Below are 23,522 nucleotides of genomic sequence, written 5' to 3'. Positions count from 1 at the left end.
CTTTTGTTACCATTTTCTTCATTCTCTACAGATTGTTGAGAAGCCTTAACATTATTCACCACAGCAATAGGAGTAGTAGTCTGCCTCTGTAAATACCTCTGACGAGCAAAACAATTAGCTTGGATATGTCCTGTCTTATTACACCAGTAACAGGTTCTACTTCCCACACCACTTGTTATAGTACGACTAGGATGAGCATTATTAGTTTTTGCAGAATTCCTATCTACAAAATTACCACTAGGATTACTGTTTGGTTGATTTTTGACCTGATAATTGGAATTTGCTTTAGAGTTAGAGTAAGCCTGGAAATTAGAATTATTTTGGTTAACAAACACTTTCTTTTTACTCTCCCAGTTACCCTTGACCACAGGGAAATTACCCCTGACGTTCTCAGTACCAACCTTATGGGTCAATATATATTCATCACTCAACTGAGCAATTCTGGGAAAAGAAGTCACTTTCAAGTCTTCTAAATGAACTCTTAAATCTTTAGCACACGATTTTTTAAAATCTTCAATCAATATCAACTCTTTCAAGGCCGCCAAAGTAGTTACTTGGCGACTCTTGAGCCAATCATCAAAATGCTCCTGCTTTACACGAGCAAACTCCACATAAGTCATGTTCGGGATTTTGTTAAAATTCCTAAACCTCTGCCTGTAGGCCTCGGGAACCAAATCGTAAGCTTTTAATATCAAAACTTTCACTTTCTCATAATCCCGAGATACTTGCTCCTCTATGGCATTATAAACCTTCTGAGCCTTGCCCAGTAAGCGACATTGAATCAACACTGTCCAGACCTCCCTAGGCCAAGACAACCTAGAAGCAACCCTTTCGAAAGCCTTAAAGAATTCAGGCACATTCTCCTCAGTAAAACAAGGTACAAGTTTTAGAGCATCCCCAAAGCTAAACTTTTCCCCAATATCTTCATGGATGCGGGTACTCTCACACTTACCTTGCTGGATCTTGGCCAGCTCTAACTGCATGCTAAGCATCGTTCTCTCATGAGCTCTGATTCTCTCAAACTCCTCGAACTCTAACTTCTTTAGTTCTAACATATTCTGGAAATCCTTAACTAGTGGCTTATTTTCTCCTTTGACCGAACGAGTAGGAACAGCTGGAGACACATTATCAGTACGAGGAACCCCCTCAGTCTGACTTTTACCATCAGGCAGACTGCCATACCCTTCAAAAATCAGTCCACATTGAGACGGATCCTGAAAAAGACTCAATCCCGGAGCCCGTTCTACATCAGACTCACTCATGCTTTCACTAACTAATTCATCAGCAGTTTGTTTAAGTTCACACAGCCTATTCTTTACCATATTATATACGTCCTTTTTCAATTCCCTATTTGTCAAAGAAATGCCTAACGACCTAGCACAAGCTTTCAAATTTTCTTTAGTCAAAGCACCCAAATACCTAACACAATCCTGAGAAGCCAAAAATTCGGCAGGGTTAAACTCTACATCAGACATAATGAAAAGGAAAAGAAGGAAGGTGGTGAAGCACAACAAAAATAAATACTGAAAAATCTCACCCAGAGCACAGTCTGGTAACTCGCACCACCGATTCGAGTTTGTCCTGGATCCTGTCACGGTCGCCAAAATATGTTACGAACTCCCTCTAGAAGGAAGCCATAACGGGTTCTTTTAACTTATTCACCAATCCAGTGACAAAAACTCAAATCAGTAGGAACGAGGAAAACCAGAAAGACACAAGGGCAAAAATTTCACAATATTTATTACAACAATAAGGTACTAACACTGATGGCCCACAAAAAGTAATAAATTGATTAAGTACAATATGCCATCGATTAACTCAATGAGTCACCTAATGCTAAAACTAAACCCTACTCATAGTGAGGAAATCAAATCTTTAATGTTAAGGTACCCAAAAGCCTTTACCCACCACGCTAACCTATTACTAAACAGAAAGGAAAGAAGTGGAAGAACATACAAAATGAAACAATAATCCTACCTATATCACAATCTAAACCTTAATATTAAAGTACATAATCTTACAACACTCATATTAAACCTTCATCGGCTTTGACAATAGTTACAGGCACAAATATATTGGTCCTATGACACAGACCGGTACTGATATAGACGAGTCCATCTGCTGCTCAAAAATATGGTCACAAGTCGTCACTCTCATCAGCAGAACAGCCCTTCACAACCGTTGGTGGATATACACTTTCAGTCTATGGCTCGACAAAATACAGGGGATGTTCCTCTTACCTGAGAGAAGCCTCCCTACTTGCTCCAACAAGACCACTCTGGTGCTGATACAGTAGATATATCCATCCAAGATGAAAAAGGCTCTCGAGCCCTGCTCTACACAAAACTGCCAATGTCCAGGTTAAGCAGTAGAACACTTGAATCACAGTTGCAAGTCTTGTTCTCGCACGTAGCTTCACAGGTAAACTGCCTTCCACATTAAGAAGCAGCTCAATGATAAATTGTATATATAATCCACAAAAGCAGATCAGCAGCTCCAGAGTCTTCAATGGCCTTGAACTAGACTCTCGAGAATACTTTAGGAGAGTCACAAGTCACCTCTCCTTACAACACTCCCAGTCACCACAAAGAAAAATAAATGAGTTAAAAATTTGCCAAGGAAGTAAAAATACTGAGGAAGGCCGCACTTCAAAATGCACTCAATAGATGGCGCCACAAAACTTAAGCTTTTTCAACCAAAGCAAATTAAACATTACATTTAAACCAAAGCAAATTAAACACTACATTTAACCAAAATATATGTACTAATGTAAAACCAACAGCAAAATACTTAATTTAGCTTTACAAAATTGTAAACAAAATAAAAATGAAAGCCATCAGTGCAAAAAGGCAAAACAACAAAATTTTACTTTAAAATTACGTTACTGCCTGACACCCACCTAAGAGTGTCTCCATTGTAAAGAGCAAAAGGGTTTGTATTTGTGTCAGAACAAACTACAAATTGGAAATTTGAATTTTTCCTAACTATACAAACCTTGATCTTTTTATACATACCTGTCCTGCCATCACCTAACCCCTTAGAAAGCCCTGTTTGCAATTAAAAAGTAAAATTTCATCGGTATGTGTGTATGTGTGACGAGTTGGTTGGTCTACCCCCAGCTAACTGGCAGTGGGTAGTTATACCTCACTAAAAAGTCTTCAAAATAATATCCATTGTAAAGAGCTCAAGGTCTGTATAGTTAGGAAAAATATTAATTATTTCAAAATTGTTATATTTAACTTTCTTTTGTGTATTATAGATAATCACTGGTCCAGTTATGGTTGCGGGTGACCATAAGTTTCATCCAGAATGCTTTATCTGTGCTTCATGTTGTGCATTTATTGGAGATGGCGAGTCGTATGCTCTTGTTGAAAGGTCTAAACTATATTGGTAAGTATGAGTTGATATTGTGCCTTAATTGAGCAATTGGATTTCATAATAGGTCTGTTTGATGTGAAAAATATGAGATGAAGGTAAATCATGTACTATTGATGATGTAAATAAGGTAATCAGGAGATTGATAAAAGATATACTGTATGTAAAAGTGGTCAAGATGTTGGTAATTTGAAAGGCATTGAAATTCAATGGGATTAAAGTGAAATACTGCAGTGTGGTCGGAAAAATGAAGTTGAGGGGCTGACTAGTCATGTCTGGATTTAAGAAATTTTTTAAATTATACATTTTTTTATAAGTGCTAAGGTAATTAAAATGGGATGTAGGATCTACAGTATATATGCATGGCTTTACCTATACCACAGAAGTTCTATGTTATGATTTGAATTGAGTTAGTAAGGCTGATATCAGAAGGATAAATAGAGGAAGAACAGTTTCTGTTCAAACAATATAGTGGCTGGGTGTCTCAAGTGTTTATGCAAGAGCTATCAAAGAATTCTGCAAAAATATGTAAAAAGTTGTTTGTATCACCCTGACCGAAAATAAACTTTAGTGGAGAGTAACTTTAGTGGGGAGTTGTGGGTGTATCATAAAGATGAATAAATTATTAGGATTGATAAGTTATTTTTCGAAAATTTGAAACTATGTGAGAGGTTGGAGAAGAGAGTCTTAATTATTTGGTGTTAGAATGATCTCTGTGAAGGATATGCTATTTCTCTTTGGATTTCCTTTTTAATAATTTTATGGATAGAGGGATGAAAAAGATGAGAGAACAGTAAGTATAGGCGTAGGTGCAGAGGAAGTTTTACTGCACATGGCTTTCATCCACAATTCAATGTTGAAGTATAAATGTAGCAGTGACTGTTGAGTATTTTGAGCCTCTGCCATAGTAGAGGAAACTTTATTCTTGAAACATACATACATACAAGCTAACATGCATTATGCTTTGCTGATAATTAGTACAGTAATTTTATTATATCTTTTTCAGTGGACAATGCTATAAAAGACAGATGCAGCCATTGAATAAATCTTCATCTTTTACTAAGAAACCTCACAGTATACAACTGATTGGTATGTGGATATAATTTTTATTTACACCCAATTCATTCAAGTTTATAATTATACTTCATCTACATATACATCCTTCTGTATAGATTTTCATTGTTTTTTATTTTATGAACTGAGTAGTTTAGTTGCTTTGTTATTTTCATGAATATAGGTAATGGAATATATCCAAATCAGTTACAAACCATCCCAGGCAGGTAGATTCTCCCATGACATGTCTCAAACATTTCTCTTTACTTGTTTTGGTTTTCTTTGAGTCAAATTTTATGAATTAATATTCTGACTACATATAATGTTTACTCTCATTTTATATCTATTGATTTCAAGTTGGTATATTCATTACCGCTATTACGTTGATAGTTACTGATAGGAAAATGTGCTCATGTAGATTCTGTTTTTGACTGCCTTAAGAATAAACTTGTGGTATATATTTTCCTTTACTTAACCTGGCAACCTGGAAAACAGTTGCCCTCATTCACCGGCTTTTCAGTTGTGAGGTACTTGTTTTCCTTTTTATTCTCCCTATCGAGGCACTGAAGCTTCCATTCAACAAAATGATAATATCCAGGCGACTTGATTTTTATTTGGGTTGCACTAATTTTTCCCTAGCATGATTTAGTTCACTAACATCCTATTGTTCCTGAAGAATCTATAGTACTTAGAAGAGAATTTCAAATGCTGTCCAAGCTCCTGTGACTGCCTTATTTCAGTTTGTTCTTACTCAGTACAAACCGTCATCCTTTACTGCAGAGAGGAACATTGAAAGCTGGAACACAGTTGTTAAAACTTTTAATGAAGTGTAACAACCTGCCATGTATTTACATACCTGTAGTTTGGAGGCAACTGCCCCCTGCTGGCTCACTGACAACCCACTTCGAAATTAGCCGTCAGTGTAGACAGATGTTCTAGCTGGTTGGAATCTGCCATTTTTTATTTTAATTTTTTCTTTTCCCTTGTGTTTATGTTTACTGTATGTGAATTACATCATGAAATGAACTTCACCTCTTGTGATCTTCCCGCAGAGGAATTGACAACAGTTAAGGATGTTTTGATGACATGTGTGGCAATCTCTAGGACTGGGATTCGTAACCCTATTGCTGTTGGTCATCCTTCAAGGGAAGCAGTCCTGGAGAAGACAGGATTTTTTCTTCTCAGGGGTATTATTGGAGATCACTTAAGACCTCATCCTCTTTCCCTTTCCTTCCCTCTCCCATTTCTCTTCAGTGTCTGGAAGCTGGTCGTGAGAGAGGATTTCCTTTAACCATTTACAAACCTTATGGTTAAAGGTTATTATCATTTATCCTTGGGATATAAGAGAGGATTCCTCTCCAGCTGCCTCAGATGTCGTCAGTGTCCTGTTTAGTCTCCAGAGGATTTCCTTTAACCATTTACAAACCTCATGGTTAAAGGTTATTATCGTTTATCCTTGGGATACAAGAGAGGATTCCTCTCCAGCTGCCTCAGATGTCTGCAGTGTCCTGTTTAGTCTCCAGCTGCCTCAGATGTCTTCAGTGTCCTGTTTAGTCACCAGTCACCTTCAGATGGAGTTTATCGCAGGTGCCCTTCTCGAGGGAGGCGCCCCTCAGTTCCTGTTCTTCAGCAAAGGATCTTTTCTTCAGAGTGGTGCTTTTGGATGCTTGCACATATGATGCTCTTTATTCTTGCCTCATCTTGTCTCTATGGAGGAGGATAGCAGGTGCGTCTCATGGGGAAGTCTTTCGTCAGACCGTTTATCTTGCAGCAGTTTAGTCTCTCCTAACAGATGCGCAACTGGGAGATGTGAGTTGCCCTCCTCCATACTGCTATCAAGTCTCACTAGATGCCTCTCGCCAGCAGCAACAAGTAGTTTTCTAGACATGACTCCAGATGCAATACTTCTAGAAATGCTTCTCTTCTTGCGTAAGGGCGCATCTTCAGACATGCCTATTTGGGTGCTTCTCTTCTAGACACTCCTCGCAAAATACACAGAAACTAGGCTTGTTACCTGTTCCTTTCCTCCTTTTTATGAGAGTGAACACTGAAGAAAATGTGAGGAACACAGTTCCCTGGGACATTCTCATCCAATGGTTTTGAACTTCACCTTAATTTAATTTTTCTCCTCCAAGGGTCCCAGGACCATTGGTTGAGCCCTCCTCGGATTAGAAGAAGTATAACGGAAGCACTTCAGCTTTTGGCTGATCCAAAGGAGTTTTCATTTCTCAAATCTGAATCCTCTAGTTTTTGAGGGAAGTTTTCAAATTTTCTCGTTACACTCGTAGAGCTTTTCTCTCAGAAATATTAATTTTTTTCCAGCATGAGTATGGTGCCCGCCCTGTTGCTTCATCTCTTGCTCTTGATTTACCTGCTACCCAGAATAAGAAGAAAGATCCCAAAGTACAGGATGACCAATCATGGAGAGTTCTATTAGAAATTCTCTAGGTTCCTCTGCCTGGTTTTATGGGAGTAGCATTACACTATATCCTCCCTTTAGGGGAAGCATAGAGGTGAGAAGCTCAAGGGTCAAGTCCTTTGCCTCATGTAGTTATCCCCCACAAGGGAATGGTTGCAGGCACTACTGGTCAAGAAAAAGAGCTGTGCTCTAGTTGCTCTCTTCCTCAGGGATGCTCCCTTGACCCTTTAGAATCTCATCGATCCTGATTCCTTTAAAGGACGTCATCACTTATTATTATTATTATTATTATTATTATTATTATTATTATTATTAGCTAAGCTACAACCTTAGTTGGAAAAGCATGATGCTATAGGCCCAAGGGCTCCAGTAAGGAAAAATAGCCCAGTGAGGAAAGGAAATAAGGAAATTAATATTGTATTTCCCGTGTTGTAAGATGCTACAAATGGTAAGATGCACCCTTAAATTAGCAAAGCATTTTTTTGGGGGGGGGGGGGGTAAAATGAGGAATTTACAAACTATCCTAGCAGCAATTTCTAGTCAGTGTGAATTTTGTTTGGCACTGTAAATTTTCATATTTTGGTTGTTTCATGAAAGGACTAGGTTAATATAAATTAGTTGCATGCCAGTTATCGCAATTTTATTACATTTTCATATGCGAAACTTCTAAACCTGTCGTAGTTGCCACCACAATTACCTGTTTAGTGTTTGGTGTTTCAAGTGTTGTTTACATGAACTCAGTGTTGCCAAATGTTCTTAATCAACTTTTGGTAAAGAAGTAAAATTCAAGTAATATTTCCCAAATTCCTCATATAGCCTATACATTTTCACACAAAATTAATTATTGATCAAAGAAGTCTATAGAATTTCTATAGACTTCTTTGATCTAGGTGGAATACTTTTGCTAATATATAGGATTCTAGTTCTAGTTACTTTTCTTCTAACTTGGTAACATCACTCAACGAACAGTGAGATGTTTTTACCAAAATCGTATTCAACAACTGTCTGTTTTTATTATTTTGGAACTCAGGCAACAAAATCGTTATCAAAATATTGCTCTATTACAAAATGTTAACAGAATATGGGAAAATAGATAAATACTGCATAAGCAACTATTATGTCACAGCATCGTCTGCAAGGAGACCATTAGTTGGCATAATTGCTAGTAGAAGGGTGATGGCAAGTCATCAGCTGATCACCAAAACAAACAAATAACTTGCTTGCTGCAGAACTTCATTAAACACAGAGCAATATAAAACTAAATTTATTTATTACATATGAATGATAATTGTAGGTTTGTATTGTATGTCTGGTGAGTGTGATGTCATTAATTGGGTGTTTGATGGTTGTCAAACATCCCTACACAATTTTTTCTTACTGTTAAGATGCAGGGTGATTTTTCGGGGTATTTTTCGGGAAAAAAGGGGCATCTTAGGACATGGGAAATATGGTAAATGATATGAGAAAAAATTAACAAAATAATATGAAATCAGTAACAACATCAAAACATATGTCATATATAAACTATAAAAAGACTTATGTCAACCTGTTCAACATAAAAACATTTTCTGCAACTTTGAACTTTTGAAGCTCTACAAACTCAACTACCTGATTAGGAAGATCATTCCACAACTTGGTCACAGCTGGAATAAAACTTCTAGAATACTGTGTAGTATTGAGCCTCGTGATGGAAAAGGCCTGACTATTAGAATTAACTGCATGCCTAGTATTATGAACAGAAGGGAACTGTCTGGGAAGATCTGAAGGTAAAGGATGATCAGAATTATGAAAAATCCTATGCAACATGCATAACTAACTAATTGAACGACAGTGCCATTAATATCTAGATCAGGAATAAGAAATTTAATGGACCGCAAGGTCCTGTCCAACAAATTAAGATGAGAATCAGCAGCTGAAGACCAGACAGGAGAACAATACTCGAAACAAGGTAGGATATTTATTTTAATCTTCACCTAGTTCACGCTCTCCTCTTCAAGGAGTAGTGTGAAAGTTATCTCAACTTCCTCCCTCGACACAGTAAAGATCAACCCTGGGAGGAATTGTGCTGGTTACACGAACAATGATTTGGTCTCTTCTAAGATCTTTTCCTCTCCACCCAGAAGAGCTGACACCCAAAGTAGGATAATCATCACTGTGATCAACAAGGGCCAATCTCTCATCCCATTACTTTATGCAGACGGCATTAGCAGAGGGTCATGATAAGCCTATGCCATTTTGAATATATGGCTTTTCGTCCTGTCAGCGAGTATAAATGATGTTAGATCTGGTCAGAACTTGGATGGGTGACTATCCAGGAATGCCAGATCTGGTCTTCATCAATATTAATCAACCTTCATAACCAATGGGCAGATCCCTTGAATCCCACCAGATTACATCTTGGAAACTGTCGCCTTCTCAGTTCAAGTTAAGCAGAGCCTCGGCTCCGGCAAATTCTCAATGGCAAGTCGAACACGAAGGCTATCGGAAGCTAGGGGAGATTTGCGATAACCCCTGTCAATGCCATATATCTCTGTCTAGCCTTTGCCTGTCACTGTTAGCAAACTGCTCCTCCTTTTGAGGTAGGCTTCCGAGCCTCACAAAATAACCACCTTTTCCTCTCACGGGCTTTTCTATGTAAAAGTGCTTAACCTTCGGGAACCTCCTTGGTTTTCACAATTTTGTAGCTCTTTGGAGGCTAATGACCTGTGAAAAAGGGGGGAGGCAGTCCTCCTGTGGCATCGCAGGTAAGAGGGCATCAATATCTCAGACGAAAGAGATAGCAAAGCTGAACAAAGTAGCTGTGGTCTCTTTACTTTGTCGTCCCCTTTTCATCTCCCAGATTCAGGGGGCCCAGTGTCAGTGGATATCAACTTTGGTGATCCTTCGGGGAATCCAGACTAGAGTAGAGAAGATTTTGCTTCAAGCTTCTCATTCAAGATTGAGTCTCGGTAATATGGGTTCCAGTTAGACTGAACTTGCTGGACTGAGCTTCCTCTTTGGATGTTTTCAAAGACACATCCATAAAGGACAGGCATTCAGTTCTTTGGAGGACAAAGGACCTTTGTAGGTGAATTACAAGTTCTGTAGCATCACACCTTCAGGAAATCTCCTATTCATCAATACAAACAAGATACTGGTCCTGGGCCCTGTCGCGTCTGCCACTCAACTCCGAACCATATTCCAATCTCTGTTTGTAGAGGCCTTGTTAGCAGAGTTTCGGGTGTAGACATTCAGTCTTTTGTCTAAATCTAACAAAGCAAGAGATACCTTGCTCTTGGTCATTGTAACAAACTTCTCTCACCAGATAGAATTTTGACTTAGGGACGAATCAACAAGGTCAGTTCTTCCCCCAAAGTAGCTCTCAGATACACAAACCTGGATGTGGATAGCATCCTGTCCCGGGATCCCCTTCCATGCCCTAGGGGGAGGGCTCTTCACTTCTCTCCTTCAAGGACTATCTCGTTCGAATGACTGCCTCCAGACTTTTTCAAGTACTACCTTAAGCTTCTCTGGCATTAAGGCAGCTTCCCCAATGGACAGACTGTCCCGGTAAGACTCAAGTCCCTAAGAGACGGTGAACAAAGCTCAAGGTAGTAGGTTGGCCTGGGCACCAGCCACCCGTTAAGATACTACCGCTAGAGAGTTATGAGGTCTTTTGACTGGCCAGACAGTACTACACTGGATCCTTCTCTCTGGTTACGGTTCATTTTCCCCTTGGCTACACACACACTGAATAGTCTGGCCTATTTATTACAGATTCTCCTCTGTCCTCATACACCTGACAACATTGAGATTAGCAAACAATTCTTCTAAATCCGAGGGGTTAACTACTGCACTGTAATTGTTCAGCGGCCACTTTCCTTTTGGTAGGGTAGAAGAGACTTTAGCTATGGTAAACAGCTCTTCTAGAAGAAGGACACACTAAAATCAAACCATTGTTCTCTAGTCTTGGATAGTGCCATAGCCTCTGTACCATGGTCTTCCACTGTCATGGGTTAGAGTTCTCTTGTGCTTGAGGGTACACTCGGGCACACTATATCTCTTCCTCTTGTTTTATTCAAGTTTTTATAGTTTATATAGGAGATATTTATTTTAATGTTACTCCTCTTAAAATATTTCATTTTTCCTCAAGTTTCCTTTCCTCACTGGGTCATTTTCCCTGTTGGAGCCTCTGGGCTTATAGCATCCTGCTTTTCCAATTAGGGTTTTAGCCTAGCAAGTAATAATGATAATAATAATAATAATAATAATAATAATAATAATAATAATAATAATAATAATATCGCAAGCGCGTCTCCACTGGCATAACTTCAGAAACTTTTGTTCCTGATGGATTGAGCAAAGGGCTACTCTCACCTCCTTGGCACTTGCCCACCTGTGACGCCCCAACCCTCTGGAAGTCCAAGCATTGACTTTTCGAGACAATGTATGTCTTCAAGTGATATGCTCAACTTTGGAGTATTCTTCAATTTAATAGTGTTCAAAGTCTCTGGTCACCAGCTACTTCTTAAGGGGACTGTCTGCCATGCCATGAATTTTTTTTCTCATTTTTCAAAATAAATAATTTCTATATATGTTTTAGAAATATACAGTATGATACCTTCATCATATAAAAATTTCAAGTCATTTGATCAAAAACTTTTTGACATTAGCAAAAACCACGATTCCAAAAAAAATTTAGGTACATTTTTCTAAATTAATATGACACCAATTGTTTTGAAAATCATACCATGAAGACTTCTTTATAAATCAAATAATTCTGTGTGACAGATTTTTTATTTTACTTTTTCTTTTTTTTAATTAATTTTTTCTTAATGTTATTCGTCTAGATATAAAATATTCATGAAAAAAATAGAAAAAGGAAAATAAAAATTCTGGTACAGAAAATTGTGGAATTTTTATTCCTCTTTTCAATGATATCTTTCTCTCTAGAATCGAACAGTAAATAAGTGAGAAAAATGTACCTAAGTGTGAATAAGTATATTTTTGAGTTATGGACTCCCTAAGATTTGCAACAATTTTTTGTTTTTTTTTTTTCTTAAAAAAAATCAAGATAACATTATTATGATAACCTTACTTTGTACTTTTATGGTTTATTCCTATAAAAACGCACCCTAAATGAGGTATTTAAATCCTAGGTTTACTAATACACTTGGCGTAAGAGTTGCCAGCGGCCTCTCATTGTTGCCGGAGTTTTCAGTTAGCATGTTTTAGCTTTCTTATTCATATTTCCTTCTCTTCTTGGTTCCTTTTTCTTGCTCTCTGCTTACTTTTTGTTCTTTTTATGACCTTAAGTAACTTAGGCCTTGCTATAAAGTTCCCAAGGACATTGTAAAAACACAATGTACATACAAACTGTAAGTAAACAAACACATGCATTATAATTCTATACGTCTTTGGAAACTCTGGCTGCTGTTCTCATAGCTCGTAGTTTTTGTTCACCTACCCTCTACCAATGCCTTCCATTTCTGCCAGACATTCGAGATTTCGAAACATAAGTGAAAAAATCGCCATATATATGCAAAAATAAACACAATGATGATTCTGTCAAACTCAGTCATGCAGACGACGCAGTAAGGATGACATCATTATTTAGAGACCGCTATATTTCCATTATTTGTAAAAATAATTGGTTGAAGCTTCTGAAGAGCATGTACGATATGTTTCATCTTACATAAACAATAAAACGATTTTCGATTCCTGAAAGTTATGTCAAAACAGTCCCCTTAATCTTGTTTATGAGGTAGTCCGTTCGGCGTTCAAGAGCTCTGTCTGACAACTTTGAAACACTCACGTCATATTCTGTTTGTCAACATGCTGCTGCAATGATGAACTCTCAACAAAAGCTCAAGTCCCTTTTTAGGCCTCGGAGGAATGCTTAAGACTTCGAGATAGTAATCGTGCCGGTTGTACCGAAGTCAGAACTCTTTTCCTGGAGAAAAGGAACCATTGCCCAAGAATACATCAAAGACCTCCATTCCTGTTAGAAGTCCATGGGAATGTTGTTTGTTTATCTATGGATAAGAGTTACAACCTCGTAGCAGCCCTCTGTTTAGCACTGGTAGTAGCTGAGGAGTCCTATGAACAACTTCCCTGCTTAACTATCCAATTTTTGGAGATCAGGGTGAAGTCTTTGCCTCTTGCATACCCGATATCACGGGTTAGAATCTAGGATAAATATGCAGACAGATCTTGGTTCTCTTCTGTCTGATTTACTACTCTTGTACTTAGTGAGCTGAGCTGTGATACTTTCCTAGAAAGGAACTCGGGTTGAGAGTCCCGAAACTCAGTTGAGTAGGCACTTGTTACCCTTCTTTAGGAACTCTGTGTGGCAGGTTTGTTTGGGTAAGGTAATATTAAATGTCATTAGTTGTCCTCTTCCTGTGGGATGTGACCCATAGGATCTTTTTCTTTTGTAGCCATACAGCAAGTGGAATAGCTATCTTGGTTCCTTTCACATGACCGTTTACATCGGATCAAGGCATGGGTGACGTATAAGTGTTGAACAAAAGGAAAGCCTGACTGGCCCTTTCTTTTTCTTTCGATCTTCTCCTCTCTTAGGGTACAGCTTTGAAACTATGCAAGCTGGATTTGATCCCTATGCAGGCATGCCCTTTTCAGCTTGCAGCTATTCCATATTGAAGCATGGTGGAGTATTTTTCCCACACTCCTTATAAGGGGTGGGTGATTCAGGAGTTACATCATTCCTTATGCCAGGTCTACGAAACAGATTTTCAGCTAAAATACAAACTCTGAAGTCAGTGCCGTGAACTTGCTGGTACACTATCACAGGTACACTATCACAGGTACACGAGGTGTAAGGAATTCTTACTCTGCTAGCATCACAGATGCACAAATTTTTAGTTCCCGGGTTAAGTTTCCAGTCAGTTGGAATAGGGACTTCTCTCCACCTAAGGATGAGTCTCTTATACTGTAGAAAAGGGCAAGGTTTGTATTGTGTGTAGGAACAAATGACAAATTTTTAAAGTAATTTGTATTTTTCCTAAGTATACAAGCCTGAGGCATTTACTCAAACTTGCCTGCCAGCATCAACCTCCATTAAAGTCTCGGCTACTTTCTAAGGGAGTTGTCAGTGAGGAAGCAGGGTTGTGGTTGCCTCCCCGCTACCAGCAGGTATATACGGCTGGCTGTTACACTTCATTAAAAATTTTAACTAACATATTCCAGATTCCACTATTTCTATTTCCTATAGTAAAGGACTCGGGTTTGTATAATTAGGAAAAATTCAAATTACTTGAAAACCTTGTAATTTTTCATGGTAATCCAGAAGCACTGACTTTTCATCCATGAAGTTTTCTAGTGATCTTTGTGACAAAGGCTTTTTGCTGGCAATTGGAGGAAGGCTTTTTAGACCCTAGTGTTGAACCACTGGTAATGTATGCTATGCTAAATTGGTTTTCTTCCAGTAAAGGAACCTTTCTCCATTCTGTGCCTCTATAGTATTTTCATTTTAAGGGATCTTATGTAGTTTTTATAAATGATGGGACCTCATGAATTACTCTATCCTAATGGTTTGTTATGGATATACAAGGAAATATTTCACCGGGTGATTAGTTTCTTGGAGCCATGCAAGAGAACCATATAAACCCTGTAGTAATCCTTTCTCAAGATTATTATCTTGTCTGTTTTTGTTATCATTCTCATCATAAAGAGAATCAGAGAAGCAGCATTGGTCCTTTTTCTCAGGTATCTTTTTATGGAGGTTGTTAGTTTGGTAAGAAACTTTGTCTCTGGTCGTTAGAATACAAAACTACCTTTAGATATTCTTGTTTTGGTTGAATATAGTGGGGGGGGGGAGCATCAGGGCTTTTCTTTTCATGTTTAGGGTAGGCTGAATTTACCTGAAAAGAGTAATATCGTGCATTTCCAACTAGTCCAGGCATTATCTATAGAATTGTTATGAAAATAGAAAATTTCTTTTGATTGAAGGAAGGGATTTCCAGTTATAATTGATTTTATGTACATAGACATTCTCAATTGAGCTGATATTTGCTGGTAGGCAGCAAATTGGCTTTCCTTCAACATCGTTGTCTTCTCTTATCTCCGGAGTACAATAACACACTATCTGGTTCCTGGAGACTTAACAAAACTAAATATTTTACACAAGTTGGAAGTCCCTTCTATAAAGTTACTTTATATTCCGTATAATGACAATAAGCAGCCAATTACTTAATCCTGCTTGTAGTCAATCTCTCTAGGGTCAGTCTTTGTCCTTTTGTGATCGATTACTGTGAGATCAGTCACAACATCATCAATATTCTCCTGGTGACTCCGAGTCCACCAGTGACGTTCCCGTGTGCTTGCACGTACTCAGTGCCCTAACAAGCACAGAGAACGCTTCAGTACTATTTGAAGAATCATTGGTTAGGTTCTAAGGATCTGCCATCTCTTCCAGTGCTAGTGGAATGGGAGGCTAGGGTCGATCTGACCTGTTGACTGAAGAAGGAAACCCACACAGGGAGTCCCATTCAACTCTCTGCCTCCAGATATACAACGTTGCTCAGATGCATAGAAAGAGGGGCAGGGTGCACAACTAAATGACTTAGTCGTGTCAGGGGTGTAGTAAAAAGAAACAGCATCTGCTAATAGACATCCTGGGAGGCTAGCATTTGAAGAATATTGAGGAGGCTTTTGGTGGTGGTGTTGTGACAACACCTCCAGTGGCTTACATCTAGTAAAGGGGCACAAGTGGTCTCTACATCCCTGCATAATGGGGAGGCTTCTGGTTCATGGGGTTCTCTGGGATCAACCTGTTTGCCGCAGGGCTAAACAGGAAGTTCCTCATAGTTTGCTCCTCCACTTGAAACCTGTGGGCTATGTTCAAAATAGTCTTGAAACATCCATGAGATCACATGGATGGTTATGTGTGGGAATTGCCCTGGACTCAGGTTGACCTTGCTGACTCCCAGATGGCCTCATAACCTGTCAAAATCCTGAGAGAACTCCCTATGGACCTCACTTTCTTAGGAAAAGTAGGCCTTCCTCTCTGATTGATATTGTAGAGAGGTTTTATCCTGGCTGTATAATCACTAGAGTAGATCCAGGATTCTTTTATCTAACTAAGCTGAAAGAAGCTCCTCTCAGGTGCTGCTGAAAAGACTACTGCTTAGTCTTGAGCATGATCTTCTGATGAAAGGGGATAGACCTTACCTCCTCATATGAGTTGTTTATACTGTACTCGTGTGGAGCTTTAAACAGTCTTAATGATGAGGTCCTGGAGGGGTAAATGCCTTTTGTTCTCAAGGCTTTCACTCGTACCTGTTTGAGCCTTCGAAGGCCGTCTGTGAAGGTTGTGACTTTCAAGACTGTCTCTTCTGCCTTAGTGTTAGTGAAGAGTTGTGGCGAGTTACACGGTCTCTCTGCCTTAGTCTCCCTCATTGAGAGATGGAAGAAGCTCCATATAGTTTGGTGGCAGGTCACATGGCCAAAACTCTGAACCTGCTGGGCTCAAACCCAGGTTTGAGCCCTTGTCCATCCCCTCACTACATGAAGTGTTGGGTGGTATGGAGAGGAGATGCTTTTGTCTACCGTGAGGGGTCTGCAGTGACATCTGAAAGAAGATCTGATACCTCAGACCTGAGTGCCAGTGAATCTTCCTTAGCACTGGCAGTACCAAGAAATCACTGTCTAGGAACACTTTTTTTTTTTTTTTTTTACTTGGTGAGATGATCCATAATGCATATACCTAGACTGCTGAAAGGTCCGAGGTACCAGCTAGATCCAGACTCACGAAGTCAAGCGTTAAGCCTCACCCTTGCCTTCAGAAGGAATCTTACAGTTGGCGAGATGTTGAAGGAAGGGTTATGTAATCACCAGACCACCTACACAGCTTTTCTTCTATAGGGGTGCCCACAAGTCCTTTGATGTATTGTATTTATTATTATTGCTCGCTAAGCTACAACCTTAGTTCGAAAATCAGGAAGCTTATTATAAACCCAAGGGCTCCAATAGGAAAAATAGCCCAGTGAGGAAGGGAAAGAAGGAAATTAATAAAATACAATAGAAGTAATGAACAATTAAAATAAGATACTTCAAGAACAGTAACATCATTAAAATAAATCTTTTATATATAAACTGTAGAACTTGAAAAAAAAGACAAGAAAAGAAATAAGGTAGAAGTTTGCCGAGTGCGTGCTCAAGAAAGTGAACTCTACACCAAGGCAGTGGAAGACCCATTACAGGACGATTAATCCCCCCAATGACAATTACCCACTAGGACAACTACCCCCTTGAATTCAAAAGTTATAATGTTAACCACACTTATAATAGTTATTGTTTATAACATTAAAAATCATATTCTTTGTTTAATACTCTTGATTTCTTATAACAATGTCAACTTGGTTAAAAGAAGTTTGCTGTCAAAAAATTAAAATATTTTACAGAAGTTACATCTCAAGAGAAATATGGAATTTATGAAAAGTGAAAGAAGAGATGAAAAGCTATTGAATGAAGGATATCTGTATGTTAATCAAAAGGATTTAGCCAACAGTGTTTTATCCTATGAGTGTGAGGAGCATAGAAATAAAAGACCCAACAAAGCATAGGAGCTTTTTAGCAAATGCTGGTGGCTGTTGCTCTTACATTTGGAAATTTCTTATGTTTATTAAACATGCACAAGCTTTACAACCAATAAAGCTGGCTCAATTCGCAACCAGTTTTGATAAAGAGCCTTCCAGAACAACATATTTGAATTTTTCAAAGCGAGTTATATCAATTGTTAGCGATTATGAAAATCCAGAAGATTTAAAATACTACTTAAAATTCCTTGCAATTTACATTGTTATATAAAATGTCAAGCCTTTTTTATTATATTTTTTATATTGAATAATTTTACCTAGAAATCTAAAATTGTTTGAATATTTTCTTTCAACTAATAGTTTTATTCTAGAATGGGGCAAACAAGCAGCTTAATGCTGTGATAATGTTTGTACAATGTCTGTACTCTGATTTATTACCTTAAAATTTTTTGATTTATTAGTAGAAACCTATTTTTGTCTTGAACAACTTTTAATGTCTATTGTTGAATTTTAAGTAGTAGGTTGGTCAGGGCACCAGCCACCTGTTGAGATACTACTGCTAGAGAGTTATGGGGGTCTTTTGACTGGCCAGACAGTACTTCATTGAATCCTTCTCTCTGGTTACGGTTCACTTTTCTTTTGCCTACTCATACACTGAATAGTCTGGCTTATTCATTACAGATTCTCCTCTATCCTCATACACCTGACAACACTGAGATTACCAAACAATTCTTCTTCCCCCAAGGGGTTAACTACTGTGCTGTAATTGTTCAGTGGCTGCTTTCCTCTTGGTAAGGGTAGAAGAGACTCTCTAGCTATGGTAAGCAGCTCTTCTAGGAGAAGGACACTCCAAAATCATACAATTGTTCTCTAGTCTTGGGTAGTGCCATAGCCTTGTACCATGGTCTTCCACTGTCTTGGGTTAGAGTTCTCTTGCTTGAGGGTACACTCGGGCACACTATTCTATCTAATTACTCTTCTGCTTGTTTTGTTAAAGTTTTTGTAGTTTATATAGAAAATATTTATTTTAATGTTGTTTCTGTTCTTAAAATATTCTATTTTTTCGTGTTTCTTTTCCTCACTGGGCTATTTTCCCTGTTGGGGCCCCTGGCCTTATAGAATTTTGCTTTTCCAACTAGGGTTGTAGCTTAGCAAGTAATAATAATAATAATAATAATAATAATAATAATAATAATAATAATAATAATAATAACTAGACTGCAACTGGCTAAAGCCAGTGGCGGAGGATTCCCCTGCAAAATAGGTGTGGAAATGCTTTTGTCAATCAGTAAAGGATATTGTGTAATGGTTTATTGGCTTAATGACCCCTTGACTAAATTTGGAGTTATGTTAACAAACTATTCTAAAGCAATTTATCTGTATAATAGCAGGTATATGAAGGTAAAACATAGGCAAAAATTACAAATATAGAGGAATTGAACTTTGAACTTAAAGACAATGAGCACTTACAAGGTCATATGAAGGTCACGGGTTAAATATGACCCCATATTCTGAAAGAGCATGTGTGAAGGGGGGGGGGGGGTTTACAACAAAACATCACCTTTAGCCTACGTTAATATTCCCCCATGAAATAGCCAAATGACCTTGAAAATGAGGGTCAAGGTCAAATTTAACATTTGATTTGTAGGTTTTATGCATATGTTTTTGGTAGTTTACTACAGCATGTTTATGACCAAAAACCAGTATTTCATGGAGAAATTGCCAAAGTCACGATTTCTGCAATGTCAAAAATAGTTAAAAATCTATATTAAGAAAAGTAATTAAGTAGTCGCTACAAAAGTTAAGCTAACCTTAGATAAATATATAGGGCATCATATGCCACAAAGATCAGGGCTCTGGGCCTTCCGGTTTTTGAGATCTCGGAAACAAACCTGTTTTGAGCCGGTTTGGCCATTAGCGACCTTGACCTTGACCTACTTGCAATAAAGTAGGGCAATATCGGGGGATTTACCTCTGTATCATTGTTCATAAGGCCCTTAGCCATACGACTTATACTTTAGGCCTAATTTCAAATTTTACAAATTTTGCCTTTAAAAGCCCATGTGACCTTGAAAAGTAGGTCAAGGTCACTTAAACTGGGTCTATGGCATATTATTACCATAGGCTACCTATGATAATTATTTCAGATTTTATGCGAAAAAAAAACGTGCGGAAAGAATAATAATAATACTACCAAAAACAATAGTATTCCCCTATGGGGAATCGTAATAATAATAATAATAATAATAATAATAATAATAATGATAATAATAATGATAATTATAATAATAATAGTTGTCGTAGGAGGTAATTATCGTATTAGGTAGTTGTCATAAGGGGTAGTTATCCTATGAGGTACTGTAGTTGTCATAGGGGGTAGTTATCCTATGCGTTAGTTTTCATAAGGGGTAGTTATCCTATGCGGTATTTGTCATAATGTGTAGTTATCCTATGGGGTAATTATCCTATGGGGTAGTTATCCTATGGAGTAATTGTCCTTGTGGGTTTAATTGTCATAGACTCGGAAGTCCATGGTAAAGAGGCTATGGTACTACCCAAGAATAGAGAACAGTGGTTTGAATTTAGAGTACAGTAACGTTCTAGAAAAGCTGCTTACCATAGCTAAAGTCTCTTCTTCCCTTACCAAGAGAAAAGTAGCCACTGAACAATAACAGTTCAGTAGATAACCCCTTTAGCAAAGAAGAATTGTTTGGTAATCTCATTGTCAGGTGTATGAGGAAAGAGATAAATGGGAAAAGAATAGGCCAGACTACTTGGTGTATCTGTAGGCAAAGGAAAAATTACCCGTAACCAGAGAGAGGGATGCAGTGTAGTACTGTCTGGCCAGTCAAGGGATCCAATAACTCTCTATCAGTAGTATTTCAAGCGGGGGCTTGTGCCTTGGTCAACCTACTACGCACTTGTAGTGGCTGCTCAATTAGTTGTGTAGCAATTCCAGGTTCCATACGGGAGGGTAAGCATCTTGTTCATACTGTAGTAACATATAGATGCATGGAATGACGCCAGAATAACTGGCTCTTCTTCTCCTCTCTTTGTGCCCCATTCTTGGGATGAATCTGTCGAAAAGAAGTCAATGTGTCGCGTATTCTCAAAGAAGATGGAACATTACAAGGAATATAAATTGATAGGCTTGTCATTTGGAGCTGATTTTTATGCAAAGATGCAAACCTGCCTAAACCTAGGCTGCTAAGACCAAGCTACTGCACCTTTTGCCTTTCCAGCTCTTTGTCAGTAAAAAATAGGAAGAGGAAATTATTTTATCTTAATAGAGGATTTTTCCGAATAGAACTTACCTGGCAGTTATATATATATAGCTATAGTCTCTGTCGTCCGGCAGATTTTTCAAAGTGGTGGTTGTCCGGTTACGTGGTTAACAACCCTTACAGAGTGGTACTTGGAATCATTCCCGTTTTCTGTTCCTCAGATCATCTCTGCCGGTTGGACTGACAACATCGTTGCTGGTCCGCCATCGGGTTTTTCGCTCGCTTTCCCTGTGTCGCTGTATTGGACTAATTATTGGTGACATATACTGACCTGTGGATTGGCAATCGCTTTTGGGATTTTTTTCTTTTGATTGTTCTTTGAATACGATGTTTGATAAGCATTTTCGAGTGTGTGTGAATGAGGAATGCAAGGTGAGGTTAATGAAAGCTTTGGTGGACCCTCACACTGTTTATTTGGGATGCAGGGGCTTTGAGTGTGTCCTGGATAAAAGGTGTAAAGAATGTGAGGTTTTGGATGAAAAGAAATGGTTGGAAATGAAACGCTATGTGCGTAAATTCGAATTGGATAAAGTCAGGAGGGCTTCTAAATCTAAATCTAAGTCTGTTAGTGATGTTAGCCTAGACATTCCTTTTGACCCCTCAATTCCTAGATCTTCTGTAGAAGTTGAACCTTCTCCTGAGGTAGTAGCCCCTGCTCCTTCTACAGGAACGGTGACTTCTGTGGATGACCCTCAGTACGCCAGGATGGCGGCTGAGATGAAGGATCTTAAGGACCAGCTTGCAGCCTTGAAGGAAGGTAAGAGTGCAAGTGAAATTAGTGCTTGTGAAAGTGCAGTGGAGGTGGCGACTGATTGAACCTGTCACGCCCCTAGGTCTAGACCTCTACCAAGCTCCCAGAACCAAAGGAGAAGGTACGTTGATGGCTGCAAGGGAATGAGAGGTACATATCCTGGGTCAGCCGTCGCCTCAAGCAGTCCTGTTGCTATTTCCCAGGCTGCTCATGACCGGCACGGAAAAGGCGTGTCAGAAGTGGTAGTGTCTTCTCTGAGCCCCTCTCTTAGACGCAGATGGCAGTATGAGGCGTCGAGGCCGACCAAAAGAAGGTGGATACAGCAAGCTGACCAGACCTGTTCTCGCTTTCCCCTTTCGAGTAGATTGAGTAGCCCGGAACCTTTTCCTTCCGACGATGAATGGAACGCCTCTCCAGCGAAAAGGTCTAAACCTATATCAGACGATTCTCCGCAGGACGATGGGAGGAAGGAGAGATCTCCTCTTCCTTCAGGTTACGAAGGACTCTCGAGAGAACCTTCTCCTGCTACCAGCGTGACTCGGCAGCCTTCTCCTTCGGAATCGCGAGACCCAGCAGCAGTTGCGAAATCCTTCATGACTGTCATGCAAGAACAACTGGTGTCACTAGTTCAAGCTTTTAGCCGCCCTCCCCCCCAGTCAGGCAGACGTAAGGACGCCAAATCACCAGTGAAGAAATCAAGCAAAAAAACACCCGCAAAGTTTTCTTCAGCTAGTAAGAGGGAACGGAGCTCCTCTCCCTTTCGGGACTACAGACAGCACCGTTCTTGCGGTGAGGGGAGGATACGTCACTCCTCGCCCAGGGAAACGTGCCACGATTCATCAAGCGCTCGACGCCGCGTTTTTCCTTCCTCTAGACGACGACAGGACGCATACGACTCTCGTCAGGACGCTTCCGACTCTCGCTCGCGACGTCAGGACACATCCAGCCTGCCTCTCCAGGACGCTTCCATCTCACGACGTCAGGACGCATTCAGCTCTCGATGCAAGGACGCATTCAGCTCTAATCGCAAGGACGCATTCAGCTCTCTACGTCCGGATGCTTCCTCTTCTCGAGGCAAGGATGCTTCAAGTGCTCGATGCCAAGACGTAACCAGCGCTCGGCGCCAGGACGCACGCGTTTCCCGATGTCAGGACGCATCCAGTCCTCGCCGACAGGATGCATCCAGTCCTCGCCGACAGGACGCATCTGGCGATCTGCTTTACTCCTCTGATGCAGGTGAACAGCTAGAAGGAAGTGATCCTTATGCACGCCGGACTGAAAGTAATTTGGATGTTAAAGAAACCTCCGACTTAGTTCCTTCAGCTGAAAGGGAAACAGAGTTGGAAGGAATACAGGACTCTTAGAGGATATTTCGGAGGATGAAGATAAACCTGCTAATGCGGCTGCTGACTATAAGGTTCTTTCACGCTTCCTCCTTGAGCTTTATGGAGAGGAGTTTAAACCTGCTGCCCTATGGAGAGGAGTTTAAACCTGCTGCCCCTCGTTCTCCTCAGTCGCAGTTCATCAGGAAGAAGTTGAAGAAGCAGTCAGCTTTCATCAAGATGAAACTGTCGATTTCGGCAAAGAAGCCTCTGGCCAGGATCAATGACTGTCTGAAAGAGCGTAGACAAGCAGTAAATACCACCTTCTCGTTTCCACCAGCTCGACTTGCCTCTAAGGCGGGCATGTGGTATGAGACTGGAGAAGCTCTTGGCCTGGGAGTACCTGCCTCCTCCCTGGGGAACTTCTCCGGCATTGTAGATTCATCTAGGGGACATGCCCTTAATTCTGCTAAGGTGATGTGGTCTATGTTGGAGCTAAACCACCTCGTCAAAGGAATCTTCCGATCCTTCGAAGTGTTCAGCTTCTTAGACTGGGCACTTGGAACACTGGCTGGGAAAGCAGAACACATACAAGCCACAGAGACAGAAGACCTAACCAGTATTATGGCCTGTATGGATAAGGCTCTAAGAGATGGGGCAAATGAGTTGGCTTCCCTGTTTTCTGCGGGAGTTCTGAAGAAGAGGGCTCTATTATGCTCCTTCACGACCAAAGCGTTTACGGTCGCACAGAAGGCGGAGCTCCTATACGCCCCTCTCTCG

General features: G+C 39.7%; 2 protein-coding genes across 5 annotated transcripts in view; one reads left to right on the top strand and one right to left on the bottom strand.

The window, feature by feature from the left end:
• The window catches only part of LOC137657926 (LIM domain kinase 1-like), a 431,530-nt gene that overhangs the window by 306,719 nt on the left and 101,289 nt on the right, over window positions 1–23,522 (bottom strand). The gene's annotated exons all lie outside the window — the stretch shown is intronic.
• Window positions 3,264–23,522, top strand: part of LOC137657927 (LIM domain kinase 1-like) — a 47,082-nt gene continuing 26,823 nt past the window's right edge. Inside the window, exons 1-2 of the mRNA XM_068392623.1 lie at window positions 3,264–3,390; window positions 4,382–4,464. Coding sequence (XP_068248724.1) covers window positions 3,278–3,390; window positions 4,382–4,464 — 196 coding nt within the window. The 5' untranslated portion in view covers window positions 3,264–3,277. The remainder of the gene's footprint in view (window positions 3,391–4,381; window positions 4,465–23,522) is intronic.

Source organism: Palaemon carinicauda, chromosome 18 (assembly GCF_036898095.1).
Source record: "Palaemon carinicauda isolate YSFRI2023 chromosome 18, ASM3689809v2, whole genome shotgun sequence".
Lineage (NCBI taxonomy): Eukaryota > Metazoa > Arthropoda > Malacostraca > Decapoda > Palaemonidae > Palaemon > Palaemon carinicauda.
The sequence above is the reverse complement of the archived record's forward strand: the minus strand, read 5'-3'. Positions and strand labels throughout refer to the sequence as shown.